This window comes from Pantherophis guttatus, chromosome 2 (assembly GCF_059756535.1).
Source record: "Pantherophis guttatus breed Tessera chromosome 2, ASM5975653v1, whole genome shotgun sequence".
Taxonomy (NCBI): Eukaryota; Metazoa; Chordata; class Lepidosauria; order Squamata; family Colubridae; genus Pantherophis; species Pantherophis guttatus.
In genome coordinates this window covers 145,032,372-145,054,174 of record NC_142064.1, presented here as the reverse complement: position 1 = coordinate 145,054,174, position 21,803 = coordinate 145,032,372, and the positions used below count along the sequence as shown (strand labels likewise).

General features: G+C 39.7%; 1 protein-coding gene across 1 annotated transcript in view; it reads left to right on the top strand.

The window, feature by feature from the left end:
• The window catches only part of CRLF3 (cytokine receptor like factor 3), a 29,706-nt gene extending 9,621 nt beyond the window's left edge, over positions 1–20,085 (top strand). The window contains exons 2-8 of the mRNA XM_034412510.3: positions 1,500–1,707; positions 4,171–4,258; positions 5,447–5,624; positions 7,148–7,370; positions 8,710–8,842; positions 15,417–15,529; positions 16,830–20,085. Of these exons, the coding sequence (XP_034268401.2) occupies positions 1,500–1,707; positions 4,171–4,258; positions 5,447–5,624; positions 7,148–7,370; positions 8,710–8,842; positions 15,417–15,529; positions 16,830–17,086 (1,200 nt within the window). The 3' untranslated portion in view covers positions 17,087–20,085. The remainder of the gene's footprint in view (positions 1–1,499; positions 1,708–4,170; positions 4,259–5,446; positions 5,625–7,147; positions 7,371–8,709; positions 8,843–15,416; positions 15,530–16,829) is intronic.
• Positions 20,086–21,803: the final 1,718 nt, after the last annotated feature.

Sequence of the window (21,803 nt, the reverse complement as noted above, 5' to 3'; positions counted from 1 at the left end):
TTTTGGATTTGCAGAAGTTGGACTTTGGAGCATTGCTTTCTTGGAGATTTCAGTTCTGATTTCATTTGAAATTGCAGCTGTACTGAGTTCAAGGCTAACTGGTCAATGAGATATGCATAATAATTCGTTCCTGTGGTTTATATGTCATGAGAACATGGCCTTGCTAGACTGGATATAAAGAAGCATGTGAGAACCTGGAACTGACTCCAGAGTATTCTTTCTGGAAGATGTTTTCCAAACAACAGTGAAAAATTGCTTCAAAATACCTGCTTTGAAATTAAAGTATTCTTCTTGGAATTCATTTCCTGCTGTTTCTTAATCTGCATTATCTGTTTTCTTCTTGAGTTAATATTGAGACAAGAAACATCTGGAATCGGGCATCATGCCAAGCTAAAATGTGATTTATTTGGAAGAGGTTTTGCGATGCAAGTAACAACTGTCATGATTTATAAACCATGATTTATAGCTTAAAGCTGAGATCTCCAAACTTGGCAATTTTAAAACTTGCTGGCTGGGGAATTCTGGGAGTTGAAGTTCCTAAGTCTTGAAATTGCCATGTTTGGAGACTCTTGGCTTAAAGCATGGCACTGCAGAAGTTGTTAAACTGCATCTTAGAACAACCCTAGCCAGTAGTGAGGAATGTTGGGAGTTGCAATTCAACAACATCTGGAATGCTAAAATTGCCTAATTCCAGACCTAGATTGTATAAGTTCTGTGACTTGTTTCAGTAAACCATGGCCTGACACGACGTGTGACTCTAGCAGAGAAAATTTTGGGGGTGGAATTGGTCCTTTGTGGAATGGATGAGAATGTATCGTGCCCAACTATTTCTTCCTTTGTGTTTATTCCGTTTCAAATTTGAGAGATTTTATTTATTAATTTTTTATGCTGCCCATCTCCCCTATAAGGCAACTCTGGGTGGTTTACAGATATAAAAAGATAAAAAGTTACTAAAATATTAAAACTATGCAGATTAAAATTTTGCATACTTGGCAGTCCTAAATATATTTTGGCTAGAGCAAGTTGCACACATTCAAAGGACCTTAATTTTATGGCTGAATTCACACATCATGCAAACCCCAAAAGTGGTTCATTTGGCTCTAGCTTAAAATGTGAATCCGACCTTTATTACTTGAAAATGGTGGCTTACAGCAAGGCTGTTAGAGATTTCCTGTGAAAAGTTTACTGCTATCATCGTGAATATTTTTAAGTGATAAACAAGGAGGCAGTTGGAGGAAACCACAAAAAGAATTCAGACTTTTGTGGGGTTGCTGAATTTTTGGAAGAATCTGATTTTCTTCAGTTACTTTATGGGGCTATGGTTTGGTGAAGCAAATTCATTCAGTCCAAGATATGTTTTAATTCACCTGACATGCAGTGGTATGCATGATAAGACCAAGCAGGCTGATCAACCTTCTTGCTAGCAAATTCAGTGTGGTAAGAGTCTTCTTTGAGCCATTCTCCTTCAAGGCCTTACAGATTTCTTTGTTTCCCTTCAGATCAAAAACAGTGCTGCACAAACCCGGGAAGTGCTGGAACAACATTTCAGTGACTTAAAAGGGACCTTGAAGAAGTTGCTGGATGAAAGATTGGCCTCCTTGCTCCAGGAAGTAGACAACATAGAACAGGAAAGTATCAAGCCCTTGGATGAGTGCCAGAAGCTCATAGAACAAGGAGTTGGGACAGCCAATGAACTTGTCCAGGAAGGTAGGAGAATCTGCTTTTAAAACATTTTTTGGGGGGGACCATAGAGGATTTCTATCAACCTAACGGTCATTGGAACTATTGTATTTAATAGTTCCACCTATCTGCCAAAGTTATTTAGTGTGTGTCTAGAGGTCTTACTTAATCCTTTCTGCATAATGCTTCTACATGTGAAGAGGTATGGTTAAGACTTGCTTGGACAACAAGATAGCTTATACTTTAAACAAATAAGATATTAGACAGGGCTGAGAAGACCCAGGTTCAGGTCCACCCTTGAGGTGTAAAAGCTTGCTTGGTAAAATTGGTCCAGCTGGTATAATTTAACTGATCCTTCCTCATTATTGTTGTGGGGGGGAAAAGAATCAAGCATAGAATACTGTGTTTGCCAGTTTAAGCTTCTGTAGGAAAAACAGGGCATAAATCAAACAACTGATAATTATGCATGGAATGAACATGCATATAAAGCACATTTGTGAACCATTAAACAGAAATAAATTGCAGATGATATGTCTATTGTTGATCAAGAGGAAGGAGCTCTTGATGCATCTCCCTGTCTTTTCTTTTCCCATCTATATACACATTGGCTGGTCTACATACTGTGGTTTGTTGTAAAAATGTAATGTCTGAGAATATGTATACACATCAAGAGGTTTTACAGGCCATAGTATCTTGGTTTACATAAATAAAATCTCAATAAAGCATGTTACTGAACTGTGTTGGTGCAGTGGTTAGAATGCAGTATTGCAAGCTAACTCTGCCCACAGACAGGAGTTCAATCCTGATGGGGCTCAAGGTTGACTGAGCCTTTCATCCTTCCAAGGTCAGTAAAATGAGGACCCAGATTGTTGGGGGCAATATGCTGACATTGTAAACTGCTCAGAGAGTGCTGTAAAGCACTATGAAGCAATATATAAGTCTAGATGCTATTGCTATTATAGCTTCACATAATGGGTGAACCCTACTCTTCTACCAATATGTTCATTTTAATTCAGTGAGATAAGTTTCAGAACAATTTGCTAGATGTGCAGGAAATTATCACAGCTATCAATATACTTAGAATTCGGAGCTGGGATATCTTAATCCAAAAAACAAATTAAAGATGTCTGTTGAATTGTTTTGGCTGTTGAATAAGATTGCAAGAACTTCAATTGATAGAACTGGGACAAGGATGGAATATGTAACTCAGAGCTGTTAGCAGCCTTGCAACTGCTTGTCATAGCTGCTCCTGGGCCGCCTTCTGCAAGACCATAATAATACTTAATTAAGCAAGTTGTGATGTCATCCTAGTCAGCATTTTCTTGTTCATTTCTTCCTTCATGCAACCTCAGGGATGAAGGGTGGGGAATACTGAGCGTAAGGAGATTGTGTCAAATATCTTGCATAGCCATGCTATTGCAGAGATGAGAACCAGCATGTTGCTTTTCCTTCAATCTTGCAATTTGGTAGTGGTGAAATTATTTGCTTGATGATATTTAGAATTAGAACTACAATATCAAACCTGCTAAACATTTGCTTCTTTCTGTAAGTAGAATCTCCTTGTCTAAGAATGAACTCAGTGAAGCTTAGCAGTTGCTCTCTGGTCCTAGATGATCAAATAAACACTGGAAGTTATCATTTGGCAAAAAAGACTGATTTTGTGAAGTCATTGGTGCTCTCAGGACTCCACAGTTCCAAGGACTCCATAGTTCAACCTTGAATTTCATATATTATTTTCTATTAGAAAACATATTTTACCCATTGTGTTTGTTTATTGACTTATGCCTCACCTCTCTTTTTGTCTGAATACTTCAGCTGATTTGCAGCAATTAAACCATTACGAAATCTAAAACATAACCACTGCCCTACACCATTCTGGACAAATGGCTGTCCAGTGGCTTCTTAAAAGCCTCCAGTGCACCCACTTCTAAAGGCAAGGTGTTCCACTAGTTCAGGGGCGTCAAACTCAAGGCCCGTGGGCCAGATCCAACCCGCGGGGTGCTTAGATCTGGCCCGCGCGGCTGCCCTAGAAACAGCGAAGGACCTGCCCACAGTACCTCTGTCAGCGAAAGAGGAGCTCCATTTTTGCTGGCAGAGGGTTGCAGGAGGCCCAGCCGAAAATGGAGATTGGAAGCCCGTTTTCCCTGGCAGAATGTTCAGGCCACCACAGACACCCCCCGACACAAGTGATGTCAAGCTGACCACGCCCACTCCAATCCCCTGAGGTCAAACAAAACCCTGATGCGGCCCTCAATGAAATCGAGTTTGACACACCTGCACTAGTTGATTGTTCTGTCAGGAAATTTCTCCACTGTGGTCAGAATTTAATGATCCATTGCATTTGGACCTCACGTACTGTTAACATGGCCATAAATATACACATTGGATGAATGTCTGCAAAGATGAAGTGAATGCCACAGAAACCTGTGGAACAGTTGTCCTTGGCTGTGACTCCGTTCTTAGTAATAATCTCCTGCTATTGCATTACAGGTGAAAATGCCATTTGTGGAATTACAAGGGACAACAGTGACAAGCTGTGCAGTTTTACAAAAAAGGCTTTGCATATTCAGCTGGACAGGTAACAGCCACAAATTGGGGCTGGATTTTCAGAGTCGGTGGCTGACAGAAGTATCCTTGGGTTGTAGAGGCCCTTTTTCCAATTAGGGTAGTTTATGTGAATGACGCAGAATTGCCGTTTCTAAGGTACAGTTTAGACTACTTGATCTATTCAGATAGAAGGATTGATGCTTATAATAGCAACGTCTAACCTTCAGATAGCATTATTTGACAACTGTTCAAAAGGCGATTGACTTACATTGAACAGCTTTCCTTTGAAAAGGGTAGCCAAGTTACAAATATAAAGGTATGATAGAAATATGATATGAAAATGATGGAGGAGGGAGTAGAAGACACAAAATATGCACTGAAAAGCTGAAAAGAATGTACAGTCAAGTAGTCCTTGACTTATGACTATAATTGAGCCTGGTATTATGGTCATAAATCGAGGCATCACCTAACCAGACCTGTTTGGGGTTTTATTTACATTTTTTGTGGTGCTTGTTAAGGGAATTTATCCTCAATGGGCATTTGTTTTGCCTGCAAAACAATTGCAAATTGCAGTCACAGGATGGTGCAAATGGCTGTAAATATGAACTGATTTCCAAGCACTCCAAATGCTATCACATGACCATGGGGTTGTGTGCCTAGTGTAACTATAAGCTTTTGTGTGCGTGTGTGGGGGTGTATTGTAACTTCAAATGTTCATTAAGTCAGCGGTTGTAAATGAAGGACTACCTGTGTAAATTTGAGAATTTCAAAATTATTATTTTAAGGGAGAAAATTGTCTTCAGAGTGGGATAGACATTAATTAAACCAGCCCAATGAATTTTCGGAATATTTCCTTGGCGAGAAACTTAAACAATCCAGAGTTTCTTTCATTCCATCTTCACCACCTTTCAAATTTATATTTTTCTATTTGGGAAACACCATGGGTACAAAGGAGGTGATGCTAGAACCCTGCCTTCAAATTTACGGAGGTAGGGTTGGTGAATAGAAATCTGTAGCCTAACATTTTATACCTGTTTTGATGTGCTTCTTTTTATGATAAAAATAAAGAACATAAGATATAGATTGGAGTGGCTAGAGAAATTAATCGAAGACATTTTTCTTAAAAATATCAAATCAAGAGTTTCAAACATCGCTAAAGATTCTGAATGAAAACAGTTCCTTACCTGCTATGTATATTGATTATGTTTTCTCTCTTTAGTTTACCTGAAGTGCCATCGCTGGTTGATGTGGCTAGCTTATCTGCTCAATGGGATGACTCCTTTTTTACAATAATGAAAAGCTACATCTTCAGCCATGGAACAGTAGCATCTCGACCTCCGATACAAATAGAAGAACTGATCGAGAAGCCTGGAGGCATCTTAGTACGATGGTGCAAAGTGAGTTAACAACCTTTTCAGGATCAGATACCACCTAGGCTTTTTCTTTTGTGTTATGCCTTTAACCCAACAGCCTAGTGATGATTTTGCGATGGGCAGAAACACATTACAGGTAGTCCTCTACTTACGACCACATTTCAGCCCAAAATTTCTGTTGTTAAGCGAGACAGTGAGTTTTGCCCCATTTTACTACCTTTCTTGCCACAGGTATTTTAAGTGAATCACTGCAGTTGTTAAATCAGCAACATGGTTGTTAAGTGAATCTGGCTTCCCCATAGACTTTGCTTGTCAGAAGGTCGCAAAATGTGATCACATGACCCCGGGACACTGCAGCCGTCATAAATATGAACCAATTGCCAAGCATTTGAATTTTGATCACATGACAGTGGTGGCTGGTGCAACCATTGTAAGTGTGCAAATGGTCATAAGTCACTTTTTTCAGCGCCGTTGTAACCTCGAACTGTCACTAAATGAACTGTTGTAAGTTGAGGACTAACTATATGTGGTAGAGATTTGGGATATTCCCCATCACATGAACATCTCTTCCTTGAGAATAGCATGTGGATAGTGGTTAATACAACAAATAGTGGTTATTATGTGGGTTATTGATTTCTATTTGAGATAGCATTCTTTTTAAATTGTAACTAATTTAATAGCTGTCTGATAACTGGCACATTGTGAAATGGATTCCATGTGATTGTTCCTGCCTCTTAACATTTATATCCCGGATTGTGGGGGCAATAAGCTAACTTTGTATAGAACAACACCGCTGGGGGGAGTGGGGAGAAAGCCCTAATAAGCAGATATATACAAAAAAGTATGCAGGCTATTGCTATAATGCATTGTAAACTGCCCTGAGTCTACGGAGAAGGGCGGCATATAAATTGGACTAATAAATAAATAAATAAATATCACTTTTCCTGATACGATGGGACTGGAATTCTCAGGATTCCGGCCTATCTGGCTGGCATGAGACTGAGAAATATATTTTGTGTCTAACCACTCACCCCACAATAGTAATTCTGCAATTGTGTCCATTACACTTCCTGATAATGCCCATTGTGCTTCTAATCCCAAAACACCGAGGAGCTTCAAGCCCTCGCCTTTCAGAAAACATGTTAGTTAAAACAAATGTTTAAAGAAGGAAGAGTTTTAAGATATAAGGTAAAAGTAAAGGTTCCCCTCACACATATGTGCTAGTCGTTCCCGACTCTAGAGGGCGGTGCTCATCTCTGTTTCAAAGCCGAAGAGCCAGCGCTGTCCAAAGACGTCTCCGTGGTCATGTGGCCGGCATGACTAAATGCCAAAGGCACACAGAACACTGTTACCTTCCCACCAAAAGTGGTCCCTATTTTTATACTTGCCTTTTTTACGTGCTTTCGAACAGTTAGGTTGGCAGAAGCTGGGACAAGTAACGGGAGCTCACCCTGTTACGCGGCACTAGGGATTCAAACCGCTGAACTGCCGACCTTTCAATCAACAAGCTCAGTGTCTATGCCATAATGTAATTTATCTTTGCTTAGGTTGATGAGGACTTCATCCCACAAGACTACAGACTTCAGTATCGCAAGAGTACCACTTGCCATTTTGAAGATGTGTACGTTGGTTCTGACACAGAATTCACGGTGTTGCACATCGATCCCAACGTCGATTATCAGTTCAAGGTTTGTGCGCGGGGAGATGGCCGTCAGGAATGGAGCCCGTGGAGTGTTTCTCAGACCGGGTGTTCCACATTGGTGCCTCATGGTATGCATTTCGTCATTTTACTCTGCAATAAAAAAATATTTTGGTCTTGCTTCATCTTCTTTCCCTGACCTGTAAATCTAGCCTATTGCTATCATATAGTTTGCTCTGTATGATAACTTTTCATATTCAGGTACCCTTGTTTGATGCTAAGGCCGTTTATTACACAAACATTTAACTGTATGGAATATTGCTGCATTTTCAAATGCAGATCACATGAAATCAATTAAATTGGTTTTTAAGCAACATTGTAACCCTGAGTTCTCCTTTGAAAACTTAAGTGTCTTGATCCTAACAAGGCTTGTCTTTTATGCGGTAGGTTTGTATGGGATCAGACTGTTTGTGAATTACAGTTAGTCCTCAAACTTATGACCACAGTTGAGGCCAAAATTTCAATTGCTATGCAAGGTAGTTAATATGCCCCATTTTACGACCTTTCTTGCCACAGCTGTTAAGTGAATATCTGCAGTTGTTAAGTGAACCATCCAGTCATTAAACAAATCTGGCTTGCCCCATTGACTTTGCTTGTTGGAAGCTGGCTGGGAAGGTGATGATCACATGACCCCGGGATAATGAAACCATCATAAATACATGCCTCCTGTCAAGTGTCCGAATTTTGATCATGTGACCATGGGGATGCTGCAATCCTCATAAGTGTGAAAAATGGTCATAAGTCACATTTTTCAGTGCCCTTGTAACTTTGGTCACTAAACGAATAGTTGTAAGTCAAGGACTACTGTGTACAGTAGTCCTCAACTATCGCAATTGAGGCCAAAATGTATGTTGTTAAGTGAGAAATTTGTTAAGCTAGTTTGCTCCATATAACGACTTTTCTCACCTCGTTTGTGAAGTGAATCACTGCAGTTCTTCAATTAGTAACACGGTTGTTAAGTGAATCTGCCTTCCCCCATTGACTTCCCCCATTGACCTGCTTGTCAGAAGGTTACAAAAAGAGATCACACATGACTCTGGGAAACTGCAACCCTCATAAATGTGAGTCAGTTGTCAATCATCTGAATGTAAATCACATAACAACAGGGATGCTGCAAAAGTCATAGTGTGAAAAATGGTTATAAGTCACTTTTTTCAGGCCCCTTCTAACTCTGAGTGGTCACTAAATGAATGGTTGTAAGTCGAGGACTACTTGTACATTTTTCTTTGTGCGCTTTCCTATCTTGGAATGTGTACAAAGCCATAACTAAAAACTGAAGCAAAGCACAAAATATTTTCTGAAAAGGCTGGGCCTGTGGTGCTAGCGAACTAAGAATACTACATTACGTTTCATAGTTTGTCCAAACTAGGATTGGGCCCCTGCATTTACTGTTGGTTCTTCTTTCCTTAGAATGGACTCCAGGTATTGAGGGCTACAGTTTGAGCAGCCGAAGGAACATAGCCCTTCGAAACGATTCGCAAGCAGGTGGAGTGCTGTATTCCAAGGCTCCAACTTATTGTTGTGGTCAGACACTGACATTCAGGTAAGAAAAGGTGGATCAATCAATCATCTGGTTGTATCTTCCCAAACTGAACTTTGATGGCATTGATAGCAGTAGCGCTTAGACTTATATATATATATACCACTTCACAGTGCTTTACAGCCCTCTCTAAGCGGTTTACAGAGTTAGCCTATTGCCCCCAACAATCTGGGTCCTCATTTTACCCACCTCGGAAGGATGGAAGGCTGAGTCAACCTTGAGCCGGTGAGACTTGAACTGCTGAAATCCTGGCAGCTGGCAGTCAGCGAACTAAGTAGCCTGCAGCACTGCATTCTAACCACTGCACCACTGCAGCAGCACCTTTCATTTCTTCCTTTGTTGAGCTAGGCTGTGTTCTAGTTACCCAGGGTTGACTCACTAGGTGTCACTTCTGGTTTTTATGCTCAAAACAAATGATACCTAGACTTTAATTTGAAGAAGATTGAAGAATTATGTACAGGTAGCCCTGTTCGAAGGCTGTTCATCCCACAGCGCATAGCTAAATGGTGCAGGAGTATGAAAGGATTTCCAGAAACCAAAATTGCAAACTATAGGATTCAGGACCCAGAATTATTTGTACCTGAGGTACAAATGAAGTTCCAAGTGGCCTCAATGACTCGGAATTTTTTGAAATGACCATCAGAGCATTAGTATTTCCTATATTATGATTAACACATCCTGATGCTAAGGAGTTAGATGTTCTACTCCCCCTCTCCACCTGAAAAGAACTCTGTTCCAACTGCTGCCTGGGCATGGGCGTGGCCAACACGTGACTCATCCGGCCTGCGGGTTGGGAGTTTGGAGAGGATCAATAGGGCCAGCCTGAGGGAGAGAAGGGGATAGATAGGAGAGGCCTCTGTGGGACAAGCCTGAGGGAGAGAAGGGAAGAGGAGAGGCTTCTGTGGGGCAAGCCTGAGGGAGAGAAGGGGAGAGGAGAGGTCGATTGTAACTACTTATTAATGTTCAAGCTTTAACTGTCAATTTATCAAGCTCGATCAACATAGTTCTGTAGCGAAGCACGGTTATCCAATTGACTAGTTATGAATATGCCTCAGCTGCACTCTTTGAGTTAATTGTTTGATCACTCAGATGCAGTAAAGCTTTCTCTTTCTTTGGAGAAAGTGAGCTGGCTTTCTGAATCATGCCTCTGAATTGGTCTCCAATCATTCAAAGTAGAGTGGGAAACCGGAGCATTTCCAGCTTTGGATGAATGACAAGTCTAGCAGCCACCCAGCAGTCACTGGGAGTCCAGCAACATCTGGAAGGTGACCAGTTTCTCCCTTCCTAGGTGGGCTCTTCTACCGTTGGGGAGCCTTTTAATCAACTTGAAATCAAAACAGTCCTAGTTCAAATAAAGTGCATTTCCTGTTTCTTTGTGGAAGAAAGATAGGCTTTGGTTACTGGACATTTAGGTTTAGGGAGCCAGATTGTTCCAAGCTGATCCATCCTTTGGTCTTCAATTTTGGCTTTCTCTATTACTTGGCCTTGGGCTTGCACCCACCCCAAACTTTGTTTTCCAGCGAAGAGGAATGTCTGTCCTTGAATTCGCTAAATTTCCTTGGCCAGGCTTTTTCCTCCTCCTCCTCCTTGTCCCTGTGGACTTGATTATCTTTCTCCTCAAGGGCTGCTCTGCTCTTCTTTTGTGCTGGGGTTGACAGGATGCGTGTATGAAAAGGAGGGAAGCAATGCCAAACTGCAGAGAAACAATGAGGTCAATACTCAACTGAAGGAGGAAAGTCTCTAGAGAAACCAGCGGGATCAGATTTCGTTTCCAAATTGAAGGGGGGGGGGATTATCAAAGGGAAATGCGAGAGAGTTGTGGAAAATGGCAAGAGAGATTTTGTCACAACCTAAGCATGTAGCAGGAATAGAGACAGACATTTTGGTCTTTTGTGGGTCTTAGTGGAAGAGAACGATCAATGAATTGGACCTCCTTTGTAATGATATAATTGGTTTTGGAAGCTGGGAAACATTTTAACCAGGCCTCCTCCCAACCTTTTAGCCTAAGGTTTTGTCTTTCAAAGCTTGGGTTAGGATTAGAAGGGTTGTGTTTAGCTATTGAGTTTACTAGTATTGGATTATTTGCTTTTGATTGGTTTCTATACTTCGTTTCTGCAAGAGATCAACAAGCTTTTCTGGATAGATGTTGGAAAATGCCCAGCCAAGCAAAAGGAGGAGGAATCAAGTGGGGAGTTAGCCTTGAATCATTTTGCAGCCACAAGAGGTCCAGGACTGTCCTATTCCAAGCTCTATTAAACCTTACTGTATCTATCTGTTCCCAAGAGAAGGCAATCTCTGGGGAGATTCCTGTATTACAGGCAGAATACAATAGAATAGTCTGCTTGAATTCTGCATGTGTAGGTGTGATTATTTTTATTGCACAATAGATGTGGGGGTGTGTAAGAGATTTTATGTAATTTTTTGAAGTACATCATGGATATCCTATAAATGCAGATTATCAAAAGAAAGATGTACAAGCTTGATGGAGTCTGATATATGTTTTTTTTTAATTTCTAGTAATATAATTTCTTTTTTTGATTAAGAAAGTTCACACAAATCATTGAAAATAATTCTAAACTTTGAAAAGAGGAGGAATATTCTGTAGCACTGCTCAGTAAATAAGCAAAACGATGAAGCAACTTGTAACTGCTTTGACATTTCAATAAGAAAGAAATGTTTAATGGCTGATTTAGTGGGCCACAACTGCCCGTAGCTGTTGCCACATATGCTGTGAAGGAGTTGATGGGTAAGTGGAGGTTGCAGACGGCTGTGTGTTGTGTGGAGGTCATGCTTTGCTTGCTGATTGGCTCTGACTTCCTGCTGGGAGGCGGGAGGGAGGCAAGGCACACTCAAGCGGGAAATATTAACAGTTGCTGATGTATAAAAGGAATGGCTACTCAACTGTCCCCAAATGACAGCTGCATACCTTCTGTGCAGTGATGTGCAGCTGGTCTAGTCCAACTTTTATAATGTACTTGATCAGCCCAATAGGAGTTGGCATTTTAGTGTCTTCATGCCCCCCTAAAAAAGGCTGTGATAGTTCTTGCCTGCATATCTGGGCAGCATCGAACAGAGGATTGTGACAGTCCCAGCCTATGTGTCCTGTTTAAACTCAGTCTCGTATAGGGTGTTCTATTCCGTATTGCAGAGAGTGCATTCAGTCATGGTTCAACTTCACACAGGTCTGGAGTTCCCTTCCTCCTCCTGAATACTGTATAAGCTACCCGGGTTACTGGGAATCAAGCAATATCTAACTTCAATAAATAAATACACATATACATACAAGTATATGGTTTACTTTTAGGTTGCTGTTTTATCCAGGGTTTGTGCTTTCTTGTAAACTTGCAAAACATTCTATTTTGAGCTTCTGTATCTGCAAGAAATTGCTGGATCGGAGCATAAGTTAATTCATATAACCAAATGGCATTTCCAAGAACTGCAGTCATCCATCTAATAAAGATGCCAGGGTCACAGTTGGTAAGCATTAGTTTCATGCTCTGCTTGGATACCTCCCAGAGACATCTAATCAGCTCCTTTTGGACATGAAACACTAGCCTAGAGGTTTTTTTTCCTCACAATGGACTTCTTATGTTCTTACCAGCTAGAGTTGTAATAAGAACTAAATGTAGCATCAAAGGGGAACATGTCAAGCTTAATGCAAAATTTCCACACCAAAATATATTGAAGTCCATGGTTAAAAGAGCTAAACTTAAAAACAGCCTTTTTGAAAAATGTATCAGCTAGCAACGTATAATTAAGGATGAAACAACTGGAGATTGTAAAAATCTCAGCTTTTGCTTTTTTTTTTTTTTTTTTTTTTACAAGTAACCTTCTCTTATGGATTGCTTCCAGATGTAAAAGATTCCTCCTCCCTCTCCCCCATTTTGTAACATTAGCCTTCAGCTGAGTCTCTTCCTGAAGAAAAGGAAGACTGGCTAAAATATTAGCAGGACAATATGGTTCCTGTTTTGAGGTCTACTCAAAATCGAGGGGAAGAATTAACTCATTGCTGCCCGACCTGTACTCCTTAAAAACATGGGGATTTTTTTAAACATTTCCCTATTTCTGAAATAATTGTGCTTAAATTTTTGCTGGCACATGTACTGTGTCTGCTTCGTTTTAAACCCAAACTGTTATATAAATGCAATGGCTTCTAAAATAAACCTAGATTCCCCCCCCCTCCCTTATGTTGGAAGAAACATCTGGTCCGGGAGAAAGACACTGGAAATTATATGGGGGCAGGCTGCAAAAAAGGTGTTTGTTTATTTGGTAGCCAGAAACTTCAGTGACAGCAGCATGTTTCTGGGGTGACTGACAAAATGTGCTTGAGAGTAGGTACGTTCTTTGGGGCCTTCTGATTGAGATGCTTGTTCCTGTGCAAGAAGATATCCTTCAGTATTTTAATGGCTGTTGCCAGATTCCTGTGGGGTCATGTAGGGGTCATGGCTGGCTCTACAGGCAAAAGGGAAATGCAAATCCTAGGTGTTCGTCTGAGCTAATCTTGTCTACTTTGGCTTGCCTAATTGTGTTGCTTATTTGGAGTCTCTTTGCTTATCAACAGATTGGCCGAGTCTTTCTGAATGGATGCAAAATCTCAATTCCTAAAGATTAACCTCTTCTGCTTGAGGCTGTTTTCCTATGGCAAGAAGACTGGGGCTGCTTTCTGCCTTTGTTAAGATTTTTCTCCTCTTCTCCTTTAGGGGAAATATTCTATCCTGCCTCTTTTAAATATTAAGAATAAAGAATATTTTAATCTGGGGAGATTAAAATATTTTAATCTTCCTACCCTTGTACAAATATATTGGCCAGAAGAAGCAGGCCACTTAAAGGTTCATTACTTTTAGGTTCTTATCTCCTACAGGGACATTACTTTGTAACTTGAAAAAGAGGGAATAAATTTCTAGCTCTTGCTCCTTTTTCCATTTTACTTCCTTTTCTTAGCAAACAGGATTATCTCACATTTTATGATTGCTACTTAACACAGGTAGTCCTTGACTTACAACAATTCATTTAGTGACCATTTGAAGTTACAGTGCCACTTATGACTGTTTTTCACACATGAAGTCATTTAAGGTGTCCTTAAAGTCATGTGATCAAAATTTGGATGCTAGGTAACTGACATGTATTTATGACGGTTGCAGAGTCCTGGGGTTATGTGATCACCTTTTGCAACCTTCTGATAAGCAAAGTCAATGGGGAAGCCAAATTCACTAAACAACCATGTTACTAACTTAACAACGGTGCAGTGATTCACTTAACAACGGTGACAAGAAAGATTGTAAAATGGGGCAACTTAACAACTCTCTTGCTCAGCAGTAGAAATTTTAGGCTCAGTTGTGACCATAAATCAAGGACGATGTCTCAGAGTTTCCTCAGAGTCATAACCATAGATTCCAAATGGTTAAATGAAACTTGGAAGATAACTTTTATTTCCCTTGTGTTAAGGTGTTGCTGTTCAGGCCATGCCATGCCATCAGCTTGTTTTAAATTTCTTCTCACATAGCAGGTTTCTGCACAATATGGTACTTCTGACTGCTACCATTATTAATATAGCATTTGAACACATTATCTGTTCCGGAGATTCTGACAATAAATGCTTATTTGGTTGCTAATGAAAGCTACTTTGAGCTTGTTTAAATAATGAAAAAGTGGGACATCTGTTCATAAATAAATAAATGGAGGAGTGTTTAGTCTGAAAGTGGTACCCTGTAGAGAAAACAGAACAATTTCCCAAAGGAATGGTTTAAAGATAAATAATTAGTTCTATTGAGAAGGAAAAGCAACAAACTGTGACATGATAGCAAACCAGTGGTGAAATTCAATTTTTTTTTTACTACCGGTTCTGTGGGCGTGGCTTGGTGGGCGTGGTGTGGCTTGGTGGGTGTGGCAGGGGAAGTGTCTCCATTCCCACCACACTCTTGAGCCAGCCAGAGGTGTTATTTGCCGGTTCTCTGAACTACTCAACATTTCCACTACTGGTTCTCCAGAACCTGTCAGAACCTGCTGGATTTCACCCCTGTAGCAAACATCTTATTCATTAATGCTGGCAGGCAGAATGTTACTTCTCCCAATATGGTAGGAAGAAGTAACTGTATGGCAAATAGCTACATAATAGGTTAGAACGTTCATCTAGCTATATTGTTCAGAGCATCAGGCATGGTTCTCCAACATAACCGGCAGAGATTTCCATTATCATTTGCTATTGTACCATTTTAGCTAAAGAGGCTTTTGTTCCAATGAAGGCCTTCCCTTATGCAAAACATGAGGGTGGTTGGTTTTCCCAATCCTAGAAATTTTCCATCTTTAAGAAAGATGAATTGAGGCAAATTGAAACTATCTCATCTACTAGAGTAGCTTTCCCAAAGCTGGTAAGTGTTGTGAGCGTTGAATACCGACATATGTTGGGATGGTAGGATTTGGATTTCAGTATATGTGAGGAACACCAGATGGGAGAGAGCTGAATTTGCAGATTCCTAGACTCTGAGATTTAAAGGAGGGTGCATTAAATCAAGGACGTGGTTTATATTAACATTTTTTCTAAATATAGCTGCTTTTTCCTTCTCCTTTCTCTTCACAGAATTGAAACAGTTGGCCAGCCAGACAGGAAAGATAGTATTGGAGTTTGTGTTGAGCAGCTGAATGGCTATGATTCTTTGCAACGGGATAGAGCTGTGTGCATTAGTACCAATGGTGAGTTGCAAAAAGATCTGATTTGGCCAACCTTCTGACCTGCAATCTCCACGGTGTCCTGATGTATTGTTGTTTTAAGACCTACTGTATATAGAATGACTGTATTATGATATGGAGGAATCCTAAATAGGTGATAGAAAATAATAAATGTGGTGGTTTTCCAAGATTGCCAAGGAAGGTGTGCAAAAAAGCAGTATCTTGGGAAAGAGGCATGTCAAGACATAGATGTCCATTGTCCTAGCAGGCTCCTAATTTTCAAAACGACTACACGACTAACCCCTTCAATACTTATCATAATGATGACGACGATGTTATCCATTCAGTCATGTCTGACTCTTCGCAAGTATCTCCATATCTTCCGACCTTGCACTATTTATTGGGAGTTTTTCTATGCTTTGGCTGGTGTCAGCTTTGATGGTGTCCAGCCATTGGGTTCTTTGATGGCCTGGTTTCCTCTTAACATCACCATAACACACCCTCCTTTTCATTTGGCAGGGGGGAAAATACATGAAGATCAGTAAATCCTAAATTTTATGTCATTAAGCTTCTGTACGGAGAATGCAGCCCTTGACCCCAAACAATTAGGCAACCCTTTACAACAATATTTTTTAAGATTTGCCATACCACTTGTAAATAAGAATTGTGAACTGAGAAAATAATTTTTCCTCTTTTCTTGCTGCCAGTATGGTAAATGAGTACTACTGATGTGTGTGTCAGACACTATGTGGAATAGTGTGGGAGTCCTAACCAGTGGTGGGATTCAAATAATTTTAACAACCTTAGGGTTCTCTGCCCTAATGATTTCTTCCAACAACCAGTTCACCAAACTGTTCAGAAAGTTAACAACTGGTTCTCCCGAAGTAGTGTGAACTGGCTGAATCCCACCACTGGTCCTAACTATTTTGGGGGCAATGGCACTCTTATAAAATGGTCTTTCTTGGGAGGTTTAATTATTAATAACTGTATTGGTCAGGAGACCAACTAATGAGAATGTTCTGCTACTGTATTTAGTTCCCCGGGATGGTTTTCACCATTCACTTTTGATTTGGGGAGTTGGATATGAAAGAGAAGAGGCATATTTGGGAATAATGAAATTGGAATACCACTTTTGTTTTGCAAGCAAGCCAACTTACTGTCTTTAGTGACAAGAATGTAATTTAACAAGGTGTCCATGAAGTGTGTTGCAAATCATTACAGAAGGGTGAATTCTGAAAGCTCAAAAGTTACTTGATTTCCATGGGAAATTGAAAACTCTGTTATGTGACCGGGTTGGCTCACCAGCATTTCTTATCTATTACAGGAGCTGTTTTTGTCAATGGAAAAGAGATGACCAACCAGTTGCCTGCAGTGACTTCAGGGTCAGCTGTAACCTTCGACATGGAAACTGTGAATTTAGGCCCTTGCAATAATAATAATGGGGGGAACTTCAAACTCAGAGTGACAATTAGTTCCAACAACAGGGAAGTGGTCTTTGACTGGGTACTTGATGAATGCTGTGGCTCTCTGTATTTTGGATGCTCCTTCTCCTATCCTGGCTGGAAAGTTTTAGTATTCTAACTCTTAGACTGAGAAGTAGTAGTTGTCTTTCGGTGGTGTCATTCAAAGGGTTTGGACTCCAATGACACAATTATTTGCTCATCCAGGCTGTTAGATCTGTGTGTCTTTGGTATACTGCTCTTGGTTCAGTGAGCTGCTTGATGCCACTTTTCTGAGAGATAAACTTTACTTGAACTCTGTCTTCTCTACTGGATTCACCTGAAATATTGGTGAAACGCTGAGTAACCTGGAAAAGTTATGTAAGCTGTTGTGTTTGTTATCGACATCATGCATTTTGAGTATTCTTTTTTTTTTTTTTTTTTTTTTTTTTTAGAACAGCTCTCTCTGTTTGGATGTTCTCCAGAGGGCCTGGACATGATCTTCCACAATCCCTAGTCAAGGACTTAGTGAAAGGGGGATTATAGGAGTTGTAGTCCACCTCTGGAGATCACCAAGAGAGAGTGTGGTCTTGGAAGAAAAAGATAGAGATGATTCTGTTACTGTGGTCCTGCTATCAATGCTTGGTTATGCTTTACTAAGTTTGCCTAGTGTTATTCTTTGGCTCAGGGTTAATGGACCAAAACTCTATGTATGTTTTCCTATTCATCAGAGTTCGGTACTGAAATGCTGTACCTCAACCTGCTCTTGCCAAAAGCTTTCTGTCCATTGGGCAATAAGACCTTTTGGCCTCTACATTATCCTTTTCCTTCAGTGCCTTGCTATTTACTGCAGAAGAAATCTGAGCCGAAACATTTTTTTTTTTTTTTTGGCGAGCGTATGATACCGACGTGCCTTAGTTTGATGCTCCTGTTGAACAATATTGCACACGTGAAAGAGAAAATTTCATTCATGGCATTTGTCACTTAAGCGGCATTTTCCCCGCTCCTCTGTGCTCATTGCAGTGCTTTCTACAGCTTGTGCCTTTTTCAAGATGATAACAACACAGTCCCAGGAAATATTTAAGGCGCAAATGTTTTAGACCTTTCCTGAACAACTTGTACGGAGCCTAGAGTTTTGTGTAGCAAGTAAGTTATGTTTGCCACACCCGTCTTTACCTAGACTTGCGTTCAGATAAATTTTATAGAAACGGGGGTCAGGCCAACAGTATGCAAGCCAACTTGCAAACGAGGAGGTACCATATAGTAAAGAACACATTGTAGAGCTCTCTTATCATGCTTTTTAGACTTTGGTTGACGTAACCAAGTTAGCAGACGAGCCAGGTACTAACTTTAAGCAGAGGCTAACAGCTAAAGCATTCTTGCTCTCAGCCTCTGCAGTTAATCACCATTTTGCTGTTTTGACATGGGCAAGTGAATTCCCTCTTTTTGGGATCTCCTTTGTATGATTAAATTGCTGGCATGCCCATCTCCCAAAATGGGGGAACCCTGTTTTGGCAGCTGTTTCCTTGCAATAAGGGTATCCCATTAAGTAAGATTGGCAACCAGTTTCTTTCTTAAACTTTAAGTCTTCGATCCCAGGCTGCAGTCCTTAGCTACTACCCCATCTGATAAGTAAGCAAAGAAAAAAACTGTTGATAAAAAGAAGAGCAAAATTCCTCCCTTCCCTTCTTATATGATGGGATTCCCAGCTAGGAGTTACTCCGGTTTCAGCACTAAGTAAAAGTTGTCACATTAATATCTGATTAATGGGTAGTAGGTCTTTTGGTTCAGGAATATGTAACACAAGGAATATGTAACCTTATCTCATCTACTGCAATCTGATGTTTCTAGATATATTTCACTTCATTTCCTGTTGGTTATTAAAATTATGGGGTTGAAGTCCCAATATATCTGGAGGCAGAATTTTGGGGAAGGCTAACGGAATACTCTGGAGCAGAATCTAAATAAAAATGGTTAGCACCTCCTCCCCATCTCAAGATATCCTGTAAGAAGCTGGGATTTAAAGATGTTAGAATCCTACCTCTGCCCTTCCCCAGTTTAAAATCAAGCCAAACCAAAATTCTTCTCTTGTACTCAGATAAATCACCACCTTGCCTTATGTTCATGAGAATATAGACTGGGAAAGAATATTAATGTATTAACGTTCGTTTTTTTAGGAACGTCAAATACAAACCAGATCATCCATATACTTTTTCTCTCTTATTATTGATCTCTGTGAAAATTTATCTGAGCATAAAACAAAACTACTCTCCTCCCCCCAAAAAAGAATGAGATACTTTAGTTCACCTTTAGCTTTGTATGTTCATTATATGATGGTAGGTTGGAAGTTTTAGAATGCTACACATAAATCGGGATTTGCAAAGGTATTCATACACATATGTATGCAGTTTCCTCTTCTTGAAGGATTGCCACAGGACATTTGCAATCTCATGTACTGTATACCATACAAAATGCCTTTACAATGTTCTAAAATAAGTAACTTTTTTTTTACATCTAGTGACAGACGGAATGGAGGACATAATCCAAATGTTCTACTTTTAGAAGACCAAAAAATGTAAATCAAAATTTAAAACAGCTGGATACTATCCAGATGTCTGGGTCGTAGTTCTTATCTTTTCCTTGGATAGAGTAAGATCTTCATTTTTGAATACACCACAGACCTCTGTCTTGTATGAGGAAGGCATGTAGATGCTGAGCTAATAAGGAATTTTTTTCCCATTTCTTAAACTTTTGTAAAAGCTTTTTTGCTATAGCAATAGAAATTTGTTCCCCCAGCAAAGGCTGACTTTCTGCAGCTGGAGATGGAAGAGAAAGAGGAAATAGAGAGATTTTATCTCTTGAGAGGGTAAAGGCTGGTTTTGAAAAAAAAAAAAAGCTATGAAACAGGAAAGCTACCTTGAACTTGATACGAGCAGCAAAAATGTTCAAAAGAAATCGAATCAGTATTTTAGAGCCATAAGAATTCTGAAAAATTGGATTCTTTGTTCAGACAGTATTCATATGAGCTGGCAATACTTGGAGGCAAAGTTAGCATGGAATTATGTTTTGTATGCACTTGTATGTATTTACCTCAAGATACTTTGTATCATGACTTTTTAATAAAGATTTGACTATTGTACCGAATCCAGTCGTGGTGAAATCTTTTCTCTGAATGTTCTCATTTATGCAGGTCATGGTTGCTCCAAAAGTGCTTTTATTTTAAAGGCAACAGCTGCTTTTAAAATAAAAAAGACCTTTGGGTTTTTTCTCTGTTGATCTTCAGAGATATATCAGGAGATGAAGGCAATACAATTGCTTAAAATTATGCTGTAGAAAGCTAAGGAAAGGAGGGTTTTTTTGCAAGAAAAAAATTATTTAAATTTAAATTAAATTTATTTTTGAAAGCCTACATTCCTTTAGAAGTAGTGATGGTGTCATTGCCCTCATATCCAGGAATTTTCAAGTAGTTGTACACATGAATAGAGGCGAGATTCAAAAGTTGTAAGATGGGATACAGAGTAAATCAGCGATGTTTTTAACATTTTTGGTAATTACAGCAACAGAAAAAAAATGAGCCTTTTGTTTCTGTTATACTAGGACCTAAATTCTTTGAAAGTGTCCGATTGAAACTTCAGGTACAGAAAATTGGGAGCCATTTTTCAAAACTATTAGTCTTGCTTTCAGTGGAAGCTAGGTAGACATCCTACTAAAAGTTTAAAAATAGCAAAGAAATTTAAATAATCAGAATTATTTACTTATTTTATTCAAAGTTTGAATACAGAAGAAGTTGCTTTTGGAAAGTAACTTAGCTCAGTTTTGAAAATGTTCATTACCTTTAGTACCAAAACAAGATATCAGAGTAACAATACACAGAATATGCCTTGAGGGTTTAGCAGTTTTATTCCCCAGAAACTTTGTGCTGAATTGCATCAGCTCATAACAGAACATAAAGAGTTTAGTAAAGGTATGAACAGAGTGTATACCTATATCTGCCAATTTATATCTAAGACAGAAAAATTGCTCTTGGAAATAGCTGATCACCCCTCCTTAAAGTAGGGCAGTGTCGTGGTTCAGCGGTTAAGATGCTGATCTTGTCGGCTGGAAAGCCGGCAGCTCAAGTTCGAGACCTGAGCACCACACAATGGGGCTGAGCTCCCATCCTCACTCCGGCTCCTGCCAACATTATCACTGCAATTGATTTTCACTATGAACAACTTAATAGGTAAATGATGAAAGGGCATTATCTCTATGTAGCAGACCAATATCAAGAAGTTTGTAAGCAATTACATTTTATGCTTTGAATTCAGCACATTACTAATAGCAGCTGAACTAAAGTGCTAGAACCATTTGCTGAATTCCCAGTAGAAAAAATTGCGAAACAGGTGGTCCTCGACTTAAAACCATTTAACAACTGTTCAAAAGTAAAATGGTGCTGGAAAAAAGTGACTTGTGACGGTCCTCACATTTAAAACTACTGCAGTGTCCCTATGGTCACCTGATCAAAATTTGGGCATTTGTCAACCAATATATATATTGGTATATACACACACACATACACAATGGTTGCAGTGACCCAGTCACATGATTGCCATTTGAATCTTCCCAGGGACGCCTGACAAAGTCAATGGAGGAAGCTGGATTCACTTAATGATCTTGGTAAAAAAAAATGTCAAAAAAAAAAGTGATTCAATGACTGCATTGCTTAGCAAGGGAAGTTTGGGTCCCTGTTGTGCCCTAAGTTGAAGACTACCTATTACTCTGATTTCAGAAAGGCTGCACTTATGGCCCTGGTTGAATTTGGGTAGATCAGAGACATACATTTGGAAGTATGTTTTTACCATCTTAATTTTCCAAAACAT